The 15,174-nt window shown below is 46.2% G+C and overlaps 1 protein-coding gene across 1 annotated transcript; it reads right to left on the bottom strand.

Annotated features, from left to right (window-relative positions):
• Window positions 1-781: 781 nt before the first annotated feature.
• On the bottom strand, window positions 782-12,739 carry UTP23 (UTP23 small subunit processome component). The gene is made up of 3 exons (XM_068234927.1): window positions 12,442-12,739; window positions 9,850-10,024; window positions 782-1,290 (listed from the first exon to the last, which is right to left on the bottom strand). Exons 1-3 carry the CDS (start codon window positions 12,627-12,629, stop codon window positions 916-918), a joined length of 738 nt encoding a protein of 245 aa, XP_068091028.1. The 5' UTR covers window positions 12,630-12,739; the 3' UTR covers window positions 782-915.
• Between the last annotated feature and the right edge of the window lie 2,435 nt (window positions 12,740-15,174).

The following is a 15,174-nucleotide window of genomic DNA, read 5'->3' as shown; positions in this document are numbered from 1 at the left end:
CAGCCTCTAATACGGCACCGAGATCAGCAGGACTGCCCAGCAACTGGTATTGTTTAAAAGGAAACATCCATATCCCTCTCAGTTTAGGTTCCCTTTAATGCTGTATCAACTCAATTATTTGCATCTCATTGATCACCTTTAACAGGCAGACCCGGCGGCAATGAAGAGAGGACACATGGGACATAAGAGGAGCACCAGTGGACAGGAAAGCCAAAACTACACTGCAATACTCACCATGGGTCTAGGAGATGCACGTTACACCTGGGGGATGTCAGTCCTCGAGAAATGAAATGCAGCTGCTGTACTCATGTATGTCCCCCACTTGGGCACATATCACACAGGTGCTACGTCCATGGAGGGTATGTACTTTGTAGGATCTACATTGCTCAACTGATGAGAAATCTTTACCTTTTCTAGATCATCAGGGGCTCTGTATGGCTGATATTGTGGTGAAACCCCTCCCACAGTGTGAGGTCAGGGCCATGGCTCTGACAGTGTCCGGTCTGTGAACCTTAGTTGCATTATGGGATAGAATGGCTGTTTCCAACTACCAGGCAAGCATTGTTAGTGATTCTGTCTGCCAGCAGTAAAGATGATGACCTGCAGGGTCACAATGGATCAAACATTATGAATTAGTTACATGGTGAATATCAATCATTTCTAGATCCCTCTTCCATTTTTAACTTCTCACTTTGCAATGTATTGATGTATTTTTCCCCCACTATTTTCCGGTAAAGTTCCTCATTAAAAATGGTTTCAGACTGAAAGGAAAATAAGCTGCTAAATAAACAAACACTCTTTTTACTGAAATAAATTAGGAAGTTTATAAACCAGGCATTAGAAACAAGTCAAATGATCCAAGTAAAATACAAAAATAAGAAATATATAATATAATGTACAATAGTCATATTTCAGCTACACAGATTCTGCCACGCCCTTTAAAGCAGAATTCCCCTTCTTCTTCCTCCTCCGCTTCTTCTGACTGCCAGCGGGTGTCGGAGGAACTTCTGGTGATTTCTTTTTCTTCTTCTTCATGCAGCTGAGGGGATTGGGGCCTCCAACGCGTTTCCTCTTCTTCCCCCTTCGTTCTGTCCCTGCGGCCACGCCCTGCTCGTCCTTCAGATGCTCCAGGTTATGTTTCTGGTGCTCGGGGACCAGCTGGCTGATCTGCTGTGCCTGGACGTGGGCCACGGACTTGGGGGATGGCTTGTCCAGCACCATAGTGTTCTGAATGATGAAGATCAGGGGGACGCCGGCGCGTTTCCGCACTTTGTTGCCGAGGCTGTGATCCTGAGAAGGGAAGAGACGGAGAGACTTAGCGCCTGCTTATGCTTCTGCTAATTACAAAGCCTGTTTTTCTCAGGCTGCCTAATCCTGCAGGTAGCCTAATGAGGTCTCGGCAGAGGAGAGCGCCGGGAACGTGGGATACAATGCCGGGATTAACATATATTCCGCTAAGCAGGTATGTAGCGCTCTGCAGAGCTGTTAATGCATAGAAGATTAACACCTAGAAACAATATAGCTGCAGTGATCTGGAGAATAAATAACAAATTAGCTCAGTTAATCAGATGTATCAATTAAGCCTAATATCTCACTTGCGACGTGAATGGCAATCACTACGCAGAGAATACGGAGCCATCAGTGATGAGGGACTGGCCACCGCCGACAGCCTGCAGAAGCAAGTTAGAGTTCTTAAAGCAAAGCTAAAGCGAAAAAAAACCCCAAAATGTATGATATAATGAATTGTATGGGAAGTACAGATAACGAATAGAACATTAGTAGCAAAGCAAAGAGTCTCATATTTTTTATTTTCAGTTATATAGTTTTTTTTGTTTGTTTTATAACTCTGCATCATTCTGTTATATTTGCAGTTTACAAACCACACTGTCTTTTAAGCTATAAAACAAAGCAGAAATAATGACCCTTTGAACTCTCCTGCAGTAAAACCTTATCACAAGCTGCCGCTCACTGTTTGGCTGTTTAAAGGGACTCCGAGCACCTCTCATGGGCATGCCTTTAAGACTCTGACCAGTACTGCAAAGTACTTAAAGATGCATACCTTTCTGTAGCTTGTGCTCTCCTCTTTCATTGATGTCTGAATCGCCGTTCTATGCCAAATAGTTTTCCTTCCATTTCAATTTAAAAATCGCGGCTGCCATCTTGGCTATGTTATAACTTCCGGGTCACCCCTGTCTTCTCTGTTAGAGAAGTGCATCACTGAATGAAGCAGGAAGAGGAAGTGACACGCATGGCCATTGCAAGAGGCTCCTCCAGAGGGGTCATAGCACGACTTTGTTGGAAGTCGTCTGGCTTAAAGGCAGGCCCATGAGAGGTGCTCGGAGTCCCTTTAAGCTGTTCAGAAAACAGGACTGTATTCGTCAAAGTTGGGTCGAATAGCTCAAAGAAGCTCTTTCGCATACATGTTTAACTCTTCCTGTACTGGGAAACAAGATACTCTTTTCTTTGCTACGAATGTTCTATTTCTTAGCTGTGCTACACATACAATTCATTCTCTCAAGTTTATTTTTGCTTCAGGTTTGGTTCAAGGTAGCCATACACTAGGCGATTTTAGCTGTCAACATCTGCTAGAAATCGACTGCTGCAAACAATGCCCGATTGATTGATTTACATCCACAATCAATAGATTTGGTCATTCCCACAGGATGGAAAATTTTGCTCGATGGGCGGCGGGTTGGGAGCAAGTTGCTAGTGGTGTTGAATTTGCCAACATCTGTCGCCGAGTGTTGGCCAGACTCGCCTGTGCCGACAGCACACCCTCCTGTATCTGGTGGTGGTTTTACTTTATACTCCTCCCTGTGTCTGCTCTTCCGGTCACATGACAAATGCTGTGGTTCAACCATTAGAGCTCCGGTTGTATGCTAACAGACCTCTAGCTCAAACAGCTTTTGTCACATGACACAGTAAAGCCACTGGAAATGGGAGGCCCTTATACTACATAGATTTGGTAAATCTGTACAACCAAAATTGTATGGTGTGTTGAGCTAAGAGAACCCAAGGTGGGGTTCTAAGAATGATATCTGCACAAAGAGGCTGGGTCTGCCTATACTGCCCAGCCTCTGTTGCTATCTCAATCCCCCCTAAGTTCCCCCTGCGCTCTGCTATGCCCTCATAAATCACAGCCGCGCTGTTGACACGCAGCTGGCTGTGTTTACCTATGTAGTGTCACTCTCGCAGCTCCCCCTGCCTCCTGCATAGCTCTGGTCCTCGCCCACGTCCCTTCCCTCCAATCAGCGGGGAGGGAAGGGACGCGGGCGGGGACCGGAGCTATGCAGGAGGCAGGGGGGTGCAGCGAGAGTGACGGTACATAGGTGTAAACAGCCCAGCCCGCTGCGACACGCTGCGTGTCGACAGCGCGGCTGTGATTTATGGGGGACAGCAGAGCGCAGGGGGAACTTAGGGGGGATTGAGATAGCAACAGAGGCTGGGCAGTATAAGCAGATCCAGCCTCTGTGTGCAGATATTCTTAGAACCCCACCTCGGGTTCTCTTTAAATCTGGTGACCATCTACAGGTGTATGGCCACCATTAAAGGACAACTGTAGAGAGAGGGATATGGAGGGTGCCATATTTATTTCCTTTTAAGCAGTAATAGTTGCCTGGCTATACTGCTGATCCTCTGCCCTCTAATACTTTTAGTCCTAGACCCTGAACAAGCATGCAACAGATTTGGCTGCAGTGTGATTCACTACTGCAGCCAAATAGAGCAGCAGGACTGCCAGGCAACTGATATTGCCTAAAAAGAAATAAATATGGCAGCCTCCATATTCTTCTCACTTCAATTGCCCTTTAAGCAGGTCATACATTCATAGATTTCTCCCGATGATATACGGCCAATTCGATCGCACTGATTGAATTGGTGATAAAAATGTCGGTTGATCAGGAGCACATTGCTAGCGGCGTTCAATTTGATAACGAGAAGGCACTCTCACCTGTCTGCCGCACGTCCTAGTCTCTGTTGGTCTCTGGCGGTCTTCACATCCTGTCCTGGGCGTCTGTCTGAAGTAATGCAGGCGATAGTCACTAGGGGCCTGTAGTGGTCACAGCGCCCCTAGTTTCTGTCCCCAGCATTACACTTTACCGGCACCTAGGATCAGGAAGTGAAGAGGAGCAGCCAGCAAGTGGAGACCGGGACAACTTTGGTGGACAGGGGTGTGGGGGGCTGGGACCCTGGCAGGCACACAGATTGGCAGGCTGAAATCGTCTGAAAATCTGTGTGTGGGAGCAATCGAGCAGATAGATCCTCTCAAAGAACAGATAATGATTGGGGAGGGATCTATCTGCTGGCCCTATCGACCAGTGTATGGCCAGCTTTACACTGCAAAAGCAATGTCTTTACAATACAAATTCAAATGCACATTTTGAGAATATCATTTTTTTACAAAATGCATTTATTAAAAAAAAAAAAAATCCAAGGTGAACCTGAGCTTAAAATACATGCAGCGCTATAAACAAACAATGACAATTCCCAAGGCTGGTAGTTAGCATAACACAAGCCAAAGAGATCAGCTAAACCCTCACTTAGATCGCTGCCATAATTAAAACCTTCTTGGGCATTAAGTTCATTTGTATGGAACGTCAGAGAACTCCGAGATGGGAATTTAGATGAAAAAAAACCCACATCTAGTTAATTCACTTACTGTGTATTAATCAGGGAACAACAAAGCTCACAATTTACATCTGAGATTGCCAAAGAATTTCAATCCATGAAGAACTCTGTCTCCGGGCGACAGGAGGATCACAATATGATGCATTCCAGACGGGGAAGAACTTCTGCAACTTTCCCAAACTCTTCTAAACTTGGGCTCCCAGGCAGAATGGCAGCACCAATGGGATTGCAGCTTAACCTCCTTAGCGGTATGCCCAACACTGTGTCAGGCATACCGCTCTGTGGCCCCAGGAGTCCCCCATAATTAAATAATTGACCCAAATGACTGTAAAGCCTTTAGCTAGCACTAGGCTAGCTAGTGTCGGGCACCCACCGCTCCCCAGTTTATACATTACCCCCCCCTGGATCCAGCGATCGCGCAGCATCCCGGGACAGCTCCGGTCTCTCTATGGGGAGGATCTGGTTTGCTCATGATGTCATCTGCGATCCTCCCCATAATGAAGACCAGAGCTGTCCAGGGAGGCTGCGCTGATCCCTCCCTGTGTGTGTTTATTTTTTTATAATTATTTATGTTTGGCGATTTTTTTTTTTTTTTTACTATCCCTCCTTTTTTATTTGTTTGTAAATCCCTCCCTCCCCCCCAGCCAGCCAATCCTGCGATCGGCTGTCATAGGCTTCTGCCTATGAGAGTTGATCGCTCTCTTATCCCCCAGGGGTACAGCTGTGTCACACGGCTGTCCCCAATGCAGCGCTGCTGCTGATCGCAGCACTGCACTTTGTAAATAGACGGCGATCACGCCGTCTAACAGTCTCCCGAGTGGCAATAGCCGCTCGGAGACTGAAGAGGCCCCCGTAGAAGGAGACGTGCGCGCAATCTCCTTCAGTAGCTGGCTCCAGGACCTGACGCCAATTGGCATTAGGCGGTCCCGGGGCTGCCGCCGCGTCCACACCCATTGGCTTGGGGCGGTCTTTAGGTAGTTAAAGCACACCTGAAGTAAGGGGAATACGGAGGCTGCCATTTATTTTCTGTTAAACAATGCAGATTGCCTGGCTGTCCTGCTGATCCTCTGCCTTTAATAATTTTAGCCACCAACCTTGAACAAGCATGCAGATCTGTATGCTTAATTCAGGCGTGTGATCCAGAAACTACGGATGCCAGAAAGAGCAGGATTGCCAGGCAACTTATTGCTTAAAAGGAAATAAATATGGCAGCCTCCATATCCCTCTCACTTTAGCTTACCTTAACCCTTTAGCAGCCACATATGGAAACCATATATGTGCTGCAATGCCCCAAACCCCCCCCCCCCCCCAAGCCTGGCAGCTGATGCAGAGTGGGCACAGGGGGCAGTTTCATATTTATATCGATAAGAAAGGTTAGCACTCCTGGTTCACACACCTGACATGCAGGTATAAAGCATAAGTGACAAATGGGTGCAGAATCTGTAAACCGGACTAAATAGTCCTACATATACATGAGAAAATAAAATGACTTGCACACCAACAACGGAGATCAATATGCATAAAGATTTGTATTAAATCGAGAGTGTACAAAATGGCTTGAGCTACAAACATACAAAGCACTACAGCATGGGTATACACAAAAAAATGGGAGCAAATCATGTATCCCGCTGGGACAATAAGCCTTGTCAGCCAGCAGAGTAATGCTAAATAACAGTTATCTATGCACATAATCAAAAAATAGTAATACAATCTAAAGCATGAGTGAACAGATAACAGTATACAAGGTTATCCCCAAGGGGTTAATACCCTAACAGCGCCGTTTCGGGGGTTTCCCTTCGTCAGAGGGTATATGTCAAGGCTCCTTAGGTGGCTGCTATAACCCACAATGACAAGAAAGTGCAATAAATACCTGCATTAACAATAGCACGCCCGCTCCGGACACTCGGGCCGGCCTGACTGGCGCCGCTGACGTCACGCTTGTATACTGTTATCTGTTGTTCACTCATACTTCAGATTGCATTACTATTTTTTTATTATGTGCATAGATAACTGTTATTTAGCATTACTCTGCTGGCTGACAAGGCTTATTGTCCCAGGGGGATACATGATTTGCTCCCATTTTTTATATACCCATGCTGTAATACTTTGTGTGTTTGTGGCTCAAACCATTTTGTATATTTTCTTGATTTAAAGGGAAGGTTCAGGGACTGTTTAAAAAAAATAAAAATCCGCATCCACTTACCTGGGGCTTCCTCCAGCCCGTGGCAGGCAGGAGGTGCCCTCGGCGCCGCTCCGCAGGCTCCCGGTGGTCTCCGGTGGCCGACCCGACCTGGCCAGGCCGGCTTCTTTTGCGTTCCAAAATGCGCCCCACGGCGGCGCGCTGACATCATCGGACGTCTTCCGGGCAGCACTGCGCAGGCGCAGAACTACTGAGCCTGCGCAGTACAGCCCGGAGGATATCTGATGACGCCAGCGCGCCGCCGTGAGGCGCATTTTGGAACGCAGAAGAAGCCCGACCTGGCCAGGTCGGGCCGGCCACCGGGAGCCTGCGGAGCGGCGTCGAGGGCACCTCCTGCCTGCCACGGGCTGGAGGAAGCCCCAGGTAAGTGGATGCGGATTTTTATTTTTTTATCCCTCCCTGAACCTTCCCTTTAATACAAATCTTTATGCATCTTGATCTCCGTTGTTGCTGTGCAGTTTCATATTTACCCAATCCAGATGCTGGATCTGCTCTCCTCTTCCTCGGCCAAGCGACCGCTGCAATACTGACATCTTCTTCCGTATGACATGTGATCAGACTCAGAGGTACCAATGGTGTCAGCATTGCATTGCTGCCTAGTGGTGGAAGAGTCCATCACCCCACTTCCACCACTGGGTGGCACTGCAATGCTGACGCCATCCTCTGGGTCCTGATCACTTGTCATACAAGTATCCAAACAATACAGGTGACACCCCACTTTAACAGGAACTTTATTGCTCCATCACCATACACACAATTGATCGTAAAACCTACAATCCAATACTGCTCACACCACTAGGGACGTTTCCCATAAATTCTCCCCCCACAAGCATACAAAGCAGGTAAGAGCTCACTTCCAGGCAGCATCTGCATTAAAAATAGTCTGCAGAAGCCGGTCAGCAAAGAAAAGGACATCCGAGGTGAAAATAAACTGATGAGAAAAACAATTGTATCTATCCTCCTTCTCCTAAAATGACTTTTTAGTTATCTCACAGTTTTATTTTATATTTCAATCTAGTGTTTAGGTTTATACTGTTTCATTGTCTCTGCTCAATGACACCTTCATTGAAGTATGCCAGAGCTCAAATCTATGAATTATTAACCCTTTTTATCTCTTTCCTGCTCTCAGAAGCCATTTAGTTACAGGAAATAGGTTTAAGGCTGTAATTACTTATCAGTGAGGATTATGCTATAGTTTGACCCAGTCCGACCAGGCCAGAAACCAGGGCTGTGGAGTCGGAGTCAGGCAATTTTGGGCACCCGGAGTCGATTTTATAGGTGTGGTGTACATCTGGTGAGCCTGCATTTTTTAGGGGAGCGGTGGAAATCTGCACTAGAAGTGGAACACGAGGGAAGGTACTTGTTTTGCACCAAGGGTGTTTCATGCAATTCTGACAATCCAACAGTAATGCACTATGTGTAGTGTTTTTTTTTTACTTTGCAGGTTATAAGGACTTGGAAGAGGAGCGCTGTCATACTAATATATTTATTTTGTTGATTTCATAAACTGAGGAGGGGGAGGGGGGGGAACACTATGGCAGAGCTCAAACTCCCCTGGCAGACCTTTTTACAGCAATCCTAAAATCATGTATATTTGGCCCCACCCATGACCACGCCCACATTCTGTTGTGTGACCACGCCCATTTTTCGGCACACTGCGCGATTTTGCCAGTAAAAAAAAATCTTTTGTCATTAAATTTTTTGGTGTTTGTCAGTAAAAAAAATATAAACGTGAAAGGTTGGCAACACTGACACAGAGGCACACAAGAGGTGGATCCAGCAGAGGAAGAGGCGGTACAATGGGGAGGGCAGAAGGACACACAGCACAGGAACTTTTGTGTTTATAGAAATCAGGGCTGTGGAGTCGGAATCCGGGCAATTTTGGGCACCCGGAGTTGGAGTCGTTGAATTCATAAACTGAGGAGTCGGATGATTTTTGTACAAAATCCACAGCCCTGTTAAGTATTAGACTAAGGAGTCGGAGTCTGAGCCATTTTGGGTACCCGGAGTTGGAGTCGTGGTTTCAGAAACTGAGGCGTCGGAAGATTTTTGTACCGACTCCACAGCCCTGCCAGAAACTGTCACTTGCATACCTCATTAACTCTTTCAGGGAAAGAAAAAAAGGGAACACGGCATAGTTCTCAGTGTGCTAGGCACTGTCCATACACGTGTCTATCTCATCATCTCACCCCATGTGTCCTTTAAGGCCTCTTTCACAGTGGGACGTTGCATTTGATGCGACGTTAAGGTCGCATAACGTGCCCCTAAGGCAACGCATTGAAAGACTATAACTTGGACTTTATAGTACATTATTTAGCCCTGCGTTTGGTGCGCCGTTTTCGTTGCACAGTGATGGAATGAAAACGGCGCATGCGTTACAAGTAAAAAATATATATATATTACCGAGCATGTGCAACACACAACGCAGCAAATATTAGCGTATTGCTAAACGCACAGCATGCAGCGCATTCTAAATATTGCTACACGTTACACACAACGCAACATGTGCACTGTGAATGTCGCACAGACTTTGTATTGCTGTGCGTTAGTCTGCTTTGGAACATTTTCTAACATGCGACTTTAACTTCGCACTGTGAAGGAGGCCTAAAGGCACAGTACATGCATTCAAACTGCACTACCAAATTATGCAAGGGCTGAACTGACCACACTATCCCCTCTAAACTAGAGGGAGAGCCTCAACTACACTAGTAATCATAAAAACAACTTGCATGAAATTTGCATTTAGTTGCACTGATTTGTATAAAATTTGTTTTCATTTCAAGGCATTCTGTACTAGACCCCTTCACCGCGATGAGGTTTCTCCGATTCGAAAGGGGACCTTCCACTAATATGTGACTTGGAAGCCAACTTATATGTGCGGTTTCAAAAATACAACACAGAGGTGTTAAAGACAGGCGGGGTCCCGGGTGCTCACACCGCTCGGGACCCCGCTCTACAAGCCACACCCCAATGGGGGACAGGCGCACCGCAGACGAATCAAATGCAGCAGTGGTAGATACTACCTGGGTGGCGATGAAGTAGTGGTGAGGGTTATCATTGGCGATCATGGATAACAGACACTCCGAGCTGCTGATAGGGCTCTCCAAATGAGCACAGTTTCGCACTTGAAATCGCTGGGCAATCAGTTTTGCGCCATACAGTTCCTTCCCCAAAGATTCCAGTTCCTTCATTACGCAACTAAAACAGGAAATAGAATCATCAGGGACAGCACCGAATAAGCTCACATTGTATTAGAGGCACAGGATTCTGCAAAATTAGTCATTTCTATAGCACCATCTAGAGGCTGCAGCAAAGCTTTGCACACAATATTTCACTACAGTGCCACCTTCTGGCAACTGAACTAGAACTCACTACAGTGCCACTCTAAGCGGAAGCAGGAGATTTGGGCGCATGAGACAAGTGGACAAAAAGGGCGCCCCATTCACTCCCATTATAAATATCGTTTACCGGGCGCCGAACAGGGAAAAAAAGGCGTCGGAGATTATTAACGTTTTAACAAACGGCGCCCGGAGATTTTTAAGGATTTATAACTATGTTTGTGATGATTTAACTTTACAAAATGAGCCCGTGACGAATAACGCTTATAAAGATACTAAATCACTATTTCTAAAATATTTCTAAAACATTATTATTCACCCAAAAAAATTAATTACATTTTTTTATTTATTAATGTCTGTAAAACATTATTATCCATAGGGGGTCTTAGGTTTAGGCACCAACAGGGGGGTCTTAGGTTTAGGCACCAACAGGGGGGGTCTTAGGTTTAGGCACCAACAGGGGGGGTCTTAGGTTTAGGCACCAACAGGGGGTCTAGGGGTTAGGGATAGGTACAGGGAGGGTTTTAACAAACGTAAATATAAGTTTCAGTTTACAAATACGGAAGATTAACGTTTTAAGAATTGCCGATCTCATACACATTATTTAGTGATTTATAAATTCTTAAAACACTATTTCTAAACGAAATTCTACACAATATTTCAATAAACGATAATACTGTTTATCGTTTACACCACGCGCCCTTTTTTCCCCGACGCCCTTTTTTGATGTACGCCTCTAAGCACAACAGAATCCCCTAATGGCTGGTGATCAGATATACACATAGCATCATATGGCTACCTACAGCCTGTTGACAAGTCCAACACTACACAGTCAAAGGTATATGTTATTATGAGCATTTTATTTCTAGTCCATATGGATTAATGTGGAGTTGGTCCCCCTCTGCCGCCATAACATCCTCAACTCTTCTAGAAAAAACTCTGAGTGCATTTCGGAACTTAGCTGCTAGGGATTTGCCTTGCATCGGGGTGCGGTGGCATAGCTAGCATAGTTGCCCCAGTATAGGGAGTTTAGTTGCCCCAGTATGGCTAGTATAGTTACCCCAGTATAGTGCCCAGTATATAGCTAGTATAGTGCCCAGAATAGGGGCGAGATGACAGGCCCGCCGCGGCCCAGTGGAAAACTGCCAACGGACCACCAGTGTGCCGCGGCCTGGTGGTTGGGGACCCCTGCACAGAGCTGTGCTATATACACAGGGCGAGCTCTATGCTGCCACCTGCAGGCCTATACAGAGCTGTGCTATATACACAGGGTGTGCTCTATGCTGCCACCTGCAGGCCTATACAGAGCTGTGCTATATACACAGGGTGCGCTCTATGCTGCCACCTGCAGGCCTATGCAGAGCTGTGTATATACACAGGGTATGCACTATGCTGCCACCTGCAGGCCAATACAGAGCTGTGCTATATACTCAGGGTGAGCTCTATGCTGCCACCTGCACACCAATACAGAGCTGTGCTATATACACAGGGCGAGCTCTATGCTGCCACCTGCAGGCCTATACAGAGCTGTGCTATATACACAGGGTAAACTCTATGCTGCCACCTGCAGGTCTATACAGAGCTGTGTTATATACACAGGGTACGCACTATGCTGCCACCTGCAGGCCTATACAGAGCTGTGCTATATACACAGGGTAAACTCTATGCTGCCACCTGCAGGTCTATACAGAGCTGTGCTATATACACAGGGCGAGCTCTATGCTGCCACCTGCAGGCCTATACAGAGCTGTGCTATATACACAGGGCGAGCTCTATGCTGCCACCTGCAGGCCTATACAGAGCTGTGCTATATACACAGGGCGAGCTCTATGCTGCCACCTGCAGGCCTATACAGAGCTGTGCTATATACACAGGGCGAGCTCTATGCTGCCACCTGCAGGCCTATACAGAGCTGTGCTATATACACAGGGCGAGCTCTATGCTGCCACCTGCAGGCCTATACAGAGCTATGCTATATACACAGGGTAAACTCTATGCTGCCACCTGCAGGCCTATACGGAGCTGTGCTATATACACAGGGTGCGCTCTATACTGCCACCTGCAGGCCTATACAGAGCTATGCTATATACACAGGGTAAACTCTATGCTGCCACCTGCAGGCCTATACGGAGCTGTGCTATATACACAGGGTGCGCTCTATACTGCCACCTGCAGGCCAATACAGAGCTGTGCGCTCTATGCTGCCACCTGCAGGCCTATACGGAGCCGTGCAATAAGCTAATATACAGTGCATGACCGAACACTGGTGCCACGTACCGAGTGGTGCACAGCTGCACCTCCCCCATCAGGTATCCCGGCAGCTGCTCCTTGATCTGGATCTTGTTCCGCAGCGCCGCCTGGCAGAAGGTCCCGTCCAGCAGCACCTGGTAGGGCTCCCGGAAGCGGAAGTTGTGGCGGTAGAAGCTGAGGTGCTTCTTGGCATGCTTCTGCCGCGTGATCTTCATGGCAGCTGCCGCCTTCTCTTCCTCCTCCGGTAAACGGGAGAGACCACCACGTGCTGCAGTGTCCCGGAACTACGTCACCTACACGGGGACCGGAGAAGGGAACTGCCTCCGGGGGCGGAGCTAGTGACGTCGCATCACAGAAGATGGACGGAGTGCCGAGTTGAAAGGGGCGGGGCGAAGTGATGTCAGTTGCTAGGAGACGCAAGGGCAGAGAGAATCCCTCTGCGTGGACGTTCTGCTCCAGGCTGATCATATTCCAACTATTTTATCATTATCACTCCACAGAATTTATCATCATTTTTAATACATCATTTCGTTAAACTTAATACTATTGTAATATGTTTAAATTAGTAATGTAATTAGTATTGTATCATAGTAATATTATTTTTAATTAACCATACCTGAAGAATGATGATAAAGGCTGCTAATAGTCATTACCAATACTAATATTTCATTATTTTCATGATTTTTTTTCTAATATTATAATCATAGGAATAATGATGTGAATCTATTACAAAAATTTTAATGAAATAATAATTATTACCTAGACTATTATCTCATTATCATCATATGATTACTCTAACATTATGATCATATGGAATAATATTAATGAAATCATAATTATTGTCATGACTATTTTTATTTTATTTCATCATTATTTCATTTATTTAATCATTCTATTATACTTAGATTTTACTAATTATTACCATAGCTAGCAGAGGGGGGCCCAGGTGGTACTTGATGTATTCACTATTAACTTTCTTCTGTTCCTCCTCCCTCTCTCTTTGGGCTAGTTCACACCAAAAAGCACTAGCGTAATCGCAAATGCTTAGCGCTTTTTGAAGTGATTTGGTGATTTTTCTAGGCATGTGCCTAGCGATTTTCTAATCATGCCTAGCGATTTTTGGAGCGTTTTGGTGTAGCGTTTTTTTATTTTTTGTTACAGTACAGCTGTAACTTAACAGCTTCTGTAACAAAAACGCTTGGGAAATTGCTCTGATCTAGCGCTTTTCAGAGCGATTTTCCACTTTCCTATACTTAACATTGAGGCTGAACACCTCAGAAATCAGCAGAAATGGCGCAGGACCCGCGTTTGCGTTTGGGAGTAAAGCTCATCGCTCTGTTGTGATCCATCCCATTCAAATACATTAGCCAAGCTCTTTTCAAAGCGATGGCATTTTTAAAAGCGCTCAGAAGCACTCTTGGGGCCTGATTCACAAAGCGGTGCTAACAGTTAGCACGCTGGTGAAAAGCCCTTTATCACGCCTAAACTCAGTTTAGGCATGATAAGTTTAGGTGTGATAAGTTTAGGCGTGATAAGTTTAAGCATCAACTGGGTTACCACCGCAGTGCACAGCTGATCAAAAGTTTTGCGTTAGCAAAGTCTGGTGCACTTCGCATAGAGTTTAATGGCGCTGCTTTGCGTGCGGGACTTTGCACGCGATCTAAACTTATGTAAACTTATCACGCCTAAACTGACTTTTCACCAGCGTGGTGCAATGGTTATCACGCCTAAAGTCTCGAACTGGGTTAGCACCACTTTGAATCAAGCCCCTGGTGTGCACCAGCCCTAAGTCTCGGTGCCCTTGGACTATATGCAGTGAAGAAAGCCTAAGAATGTAACTTGACCAATAAACTTATATCAATACGGTAGGGGAAGGTGGCATTGCTCAAGAGTGCCTAGTTGTGGGGGCCCCATGATCTCTTACGATGCCACCGTTCCTCAGTTGACCCCCTTTCAGGACTGATGTACAGATCTACGTAAATATATGTACAGCAAAGTCCCAAATTCTGGAACTCAGGCAACTGGAAGTCTCAACTAACCGGCATGCCTGAATGATAAAGGGGGCCTTGCTATTTTGAGGCTATTTAAATACTTACCGAGCCTCTGGCGATGTCTAGAAGCCTTTCTACAGCACCTAGTGGGCTCCTAGCAGCTTACAGCGCCCGTGCATGCAAGGCGGAGTGTCACATGACCCGATGCAGGTCAGCTGACACACCGGCTTCCGTGCACTGGGGAAGCCGTAAAGCCGATAAGAGCCCACTAGGTCATGCGGAAAGGCAGCTAGACATTGCCGGAGGCTCTGTAACTATATTTTTTTTTTTTGGGGGGGGGGGGGGGTTAGTAATACCCACCACAAAGACCGCTGAAGTTTGATTGGGGTATACACGGCGATGAAAGATCGTTCTCCAGTCCACCTTCCGGAATCACGTACCGTGGTGACAATCGACAGGCGCCAACACCATGTTGAACGATCGCTGTAATTAGCATGGGGTCAAAGGTGATCAGAACAACCATCCATGATTGGATCTGTCATGACGGTCATTCAACGTGAACAATTATTGCAAGTAATTGGCTGTCGTTGAACATCGCTTAACAATATTTTGTTAAACAATGTTACGCAATATCCCACAAACGGCCGTTCGTCATTACCAATTCAACAAACATATGTCCGGTGAGTATGAGCTTTTAGATGTTGAAATCTGTCAAGAATCAACTTATTTGAGGAGACTTGCAGTTGATAAACAGCAGAAAATCGAACGA

Source organism: Hyperolius riggenbachi, chromosome 5 (assembly GCF_040937935.1).
Source record: "Hyperolius riggenbachi isolate aHypRig1 chromosome 5, aHypRig1.pri, whole genome shotgun sequence".
NCBI classification, from domain to species: domain Eukaryota; kingdom Metazoa; phylum Chordata; class Amphibia; order Anura; family Hyperoliidae; genus Hyperolius; species Hyperolius riggenbachi.
The sequence above is the reverse complement of the archived record's forward strand: the minus strand, read 5'-3'. Positions and strand labels throughout refer to the sequence as shown.

Coding starts and splice junctions, on each gene's coding strand:
- UTP23 (XM_068234927.1), bottom strand. CDS start 12,629: ATGAAGATCACGCGGCAGAAGCATGCCAAGAAGCACCTCAGCTTCTAC. Junction 10,025..12,441: donor GTGCAGCTGTGCACCACTCG/GTACGTGGCACC, acceptor TTCCTGTTTTAG/TTGCGTAATGAAGGAACTGG. Junction 1,291..9,849: donor ACTACTTCATCGCCACCCAG/GTAGTATCTACC, acceptor TTCCCTTCTCAG/GATCACAGCCTCGGCAACAA.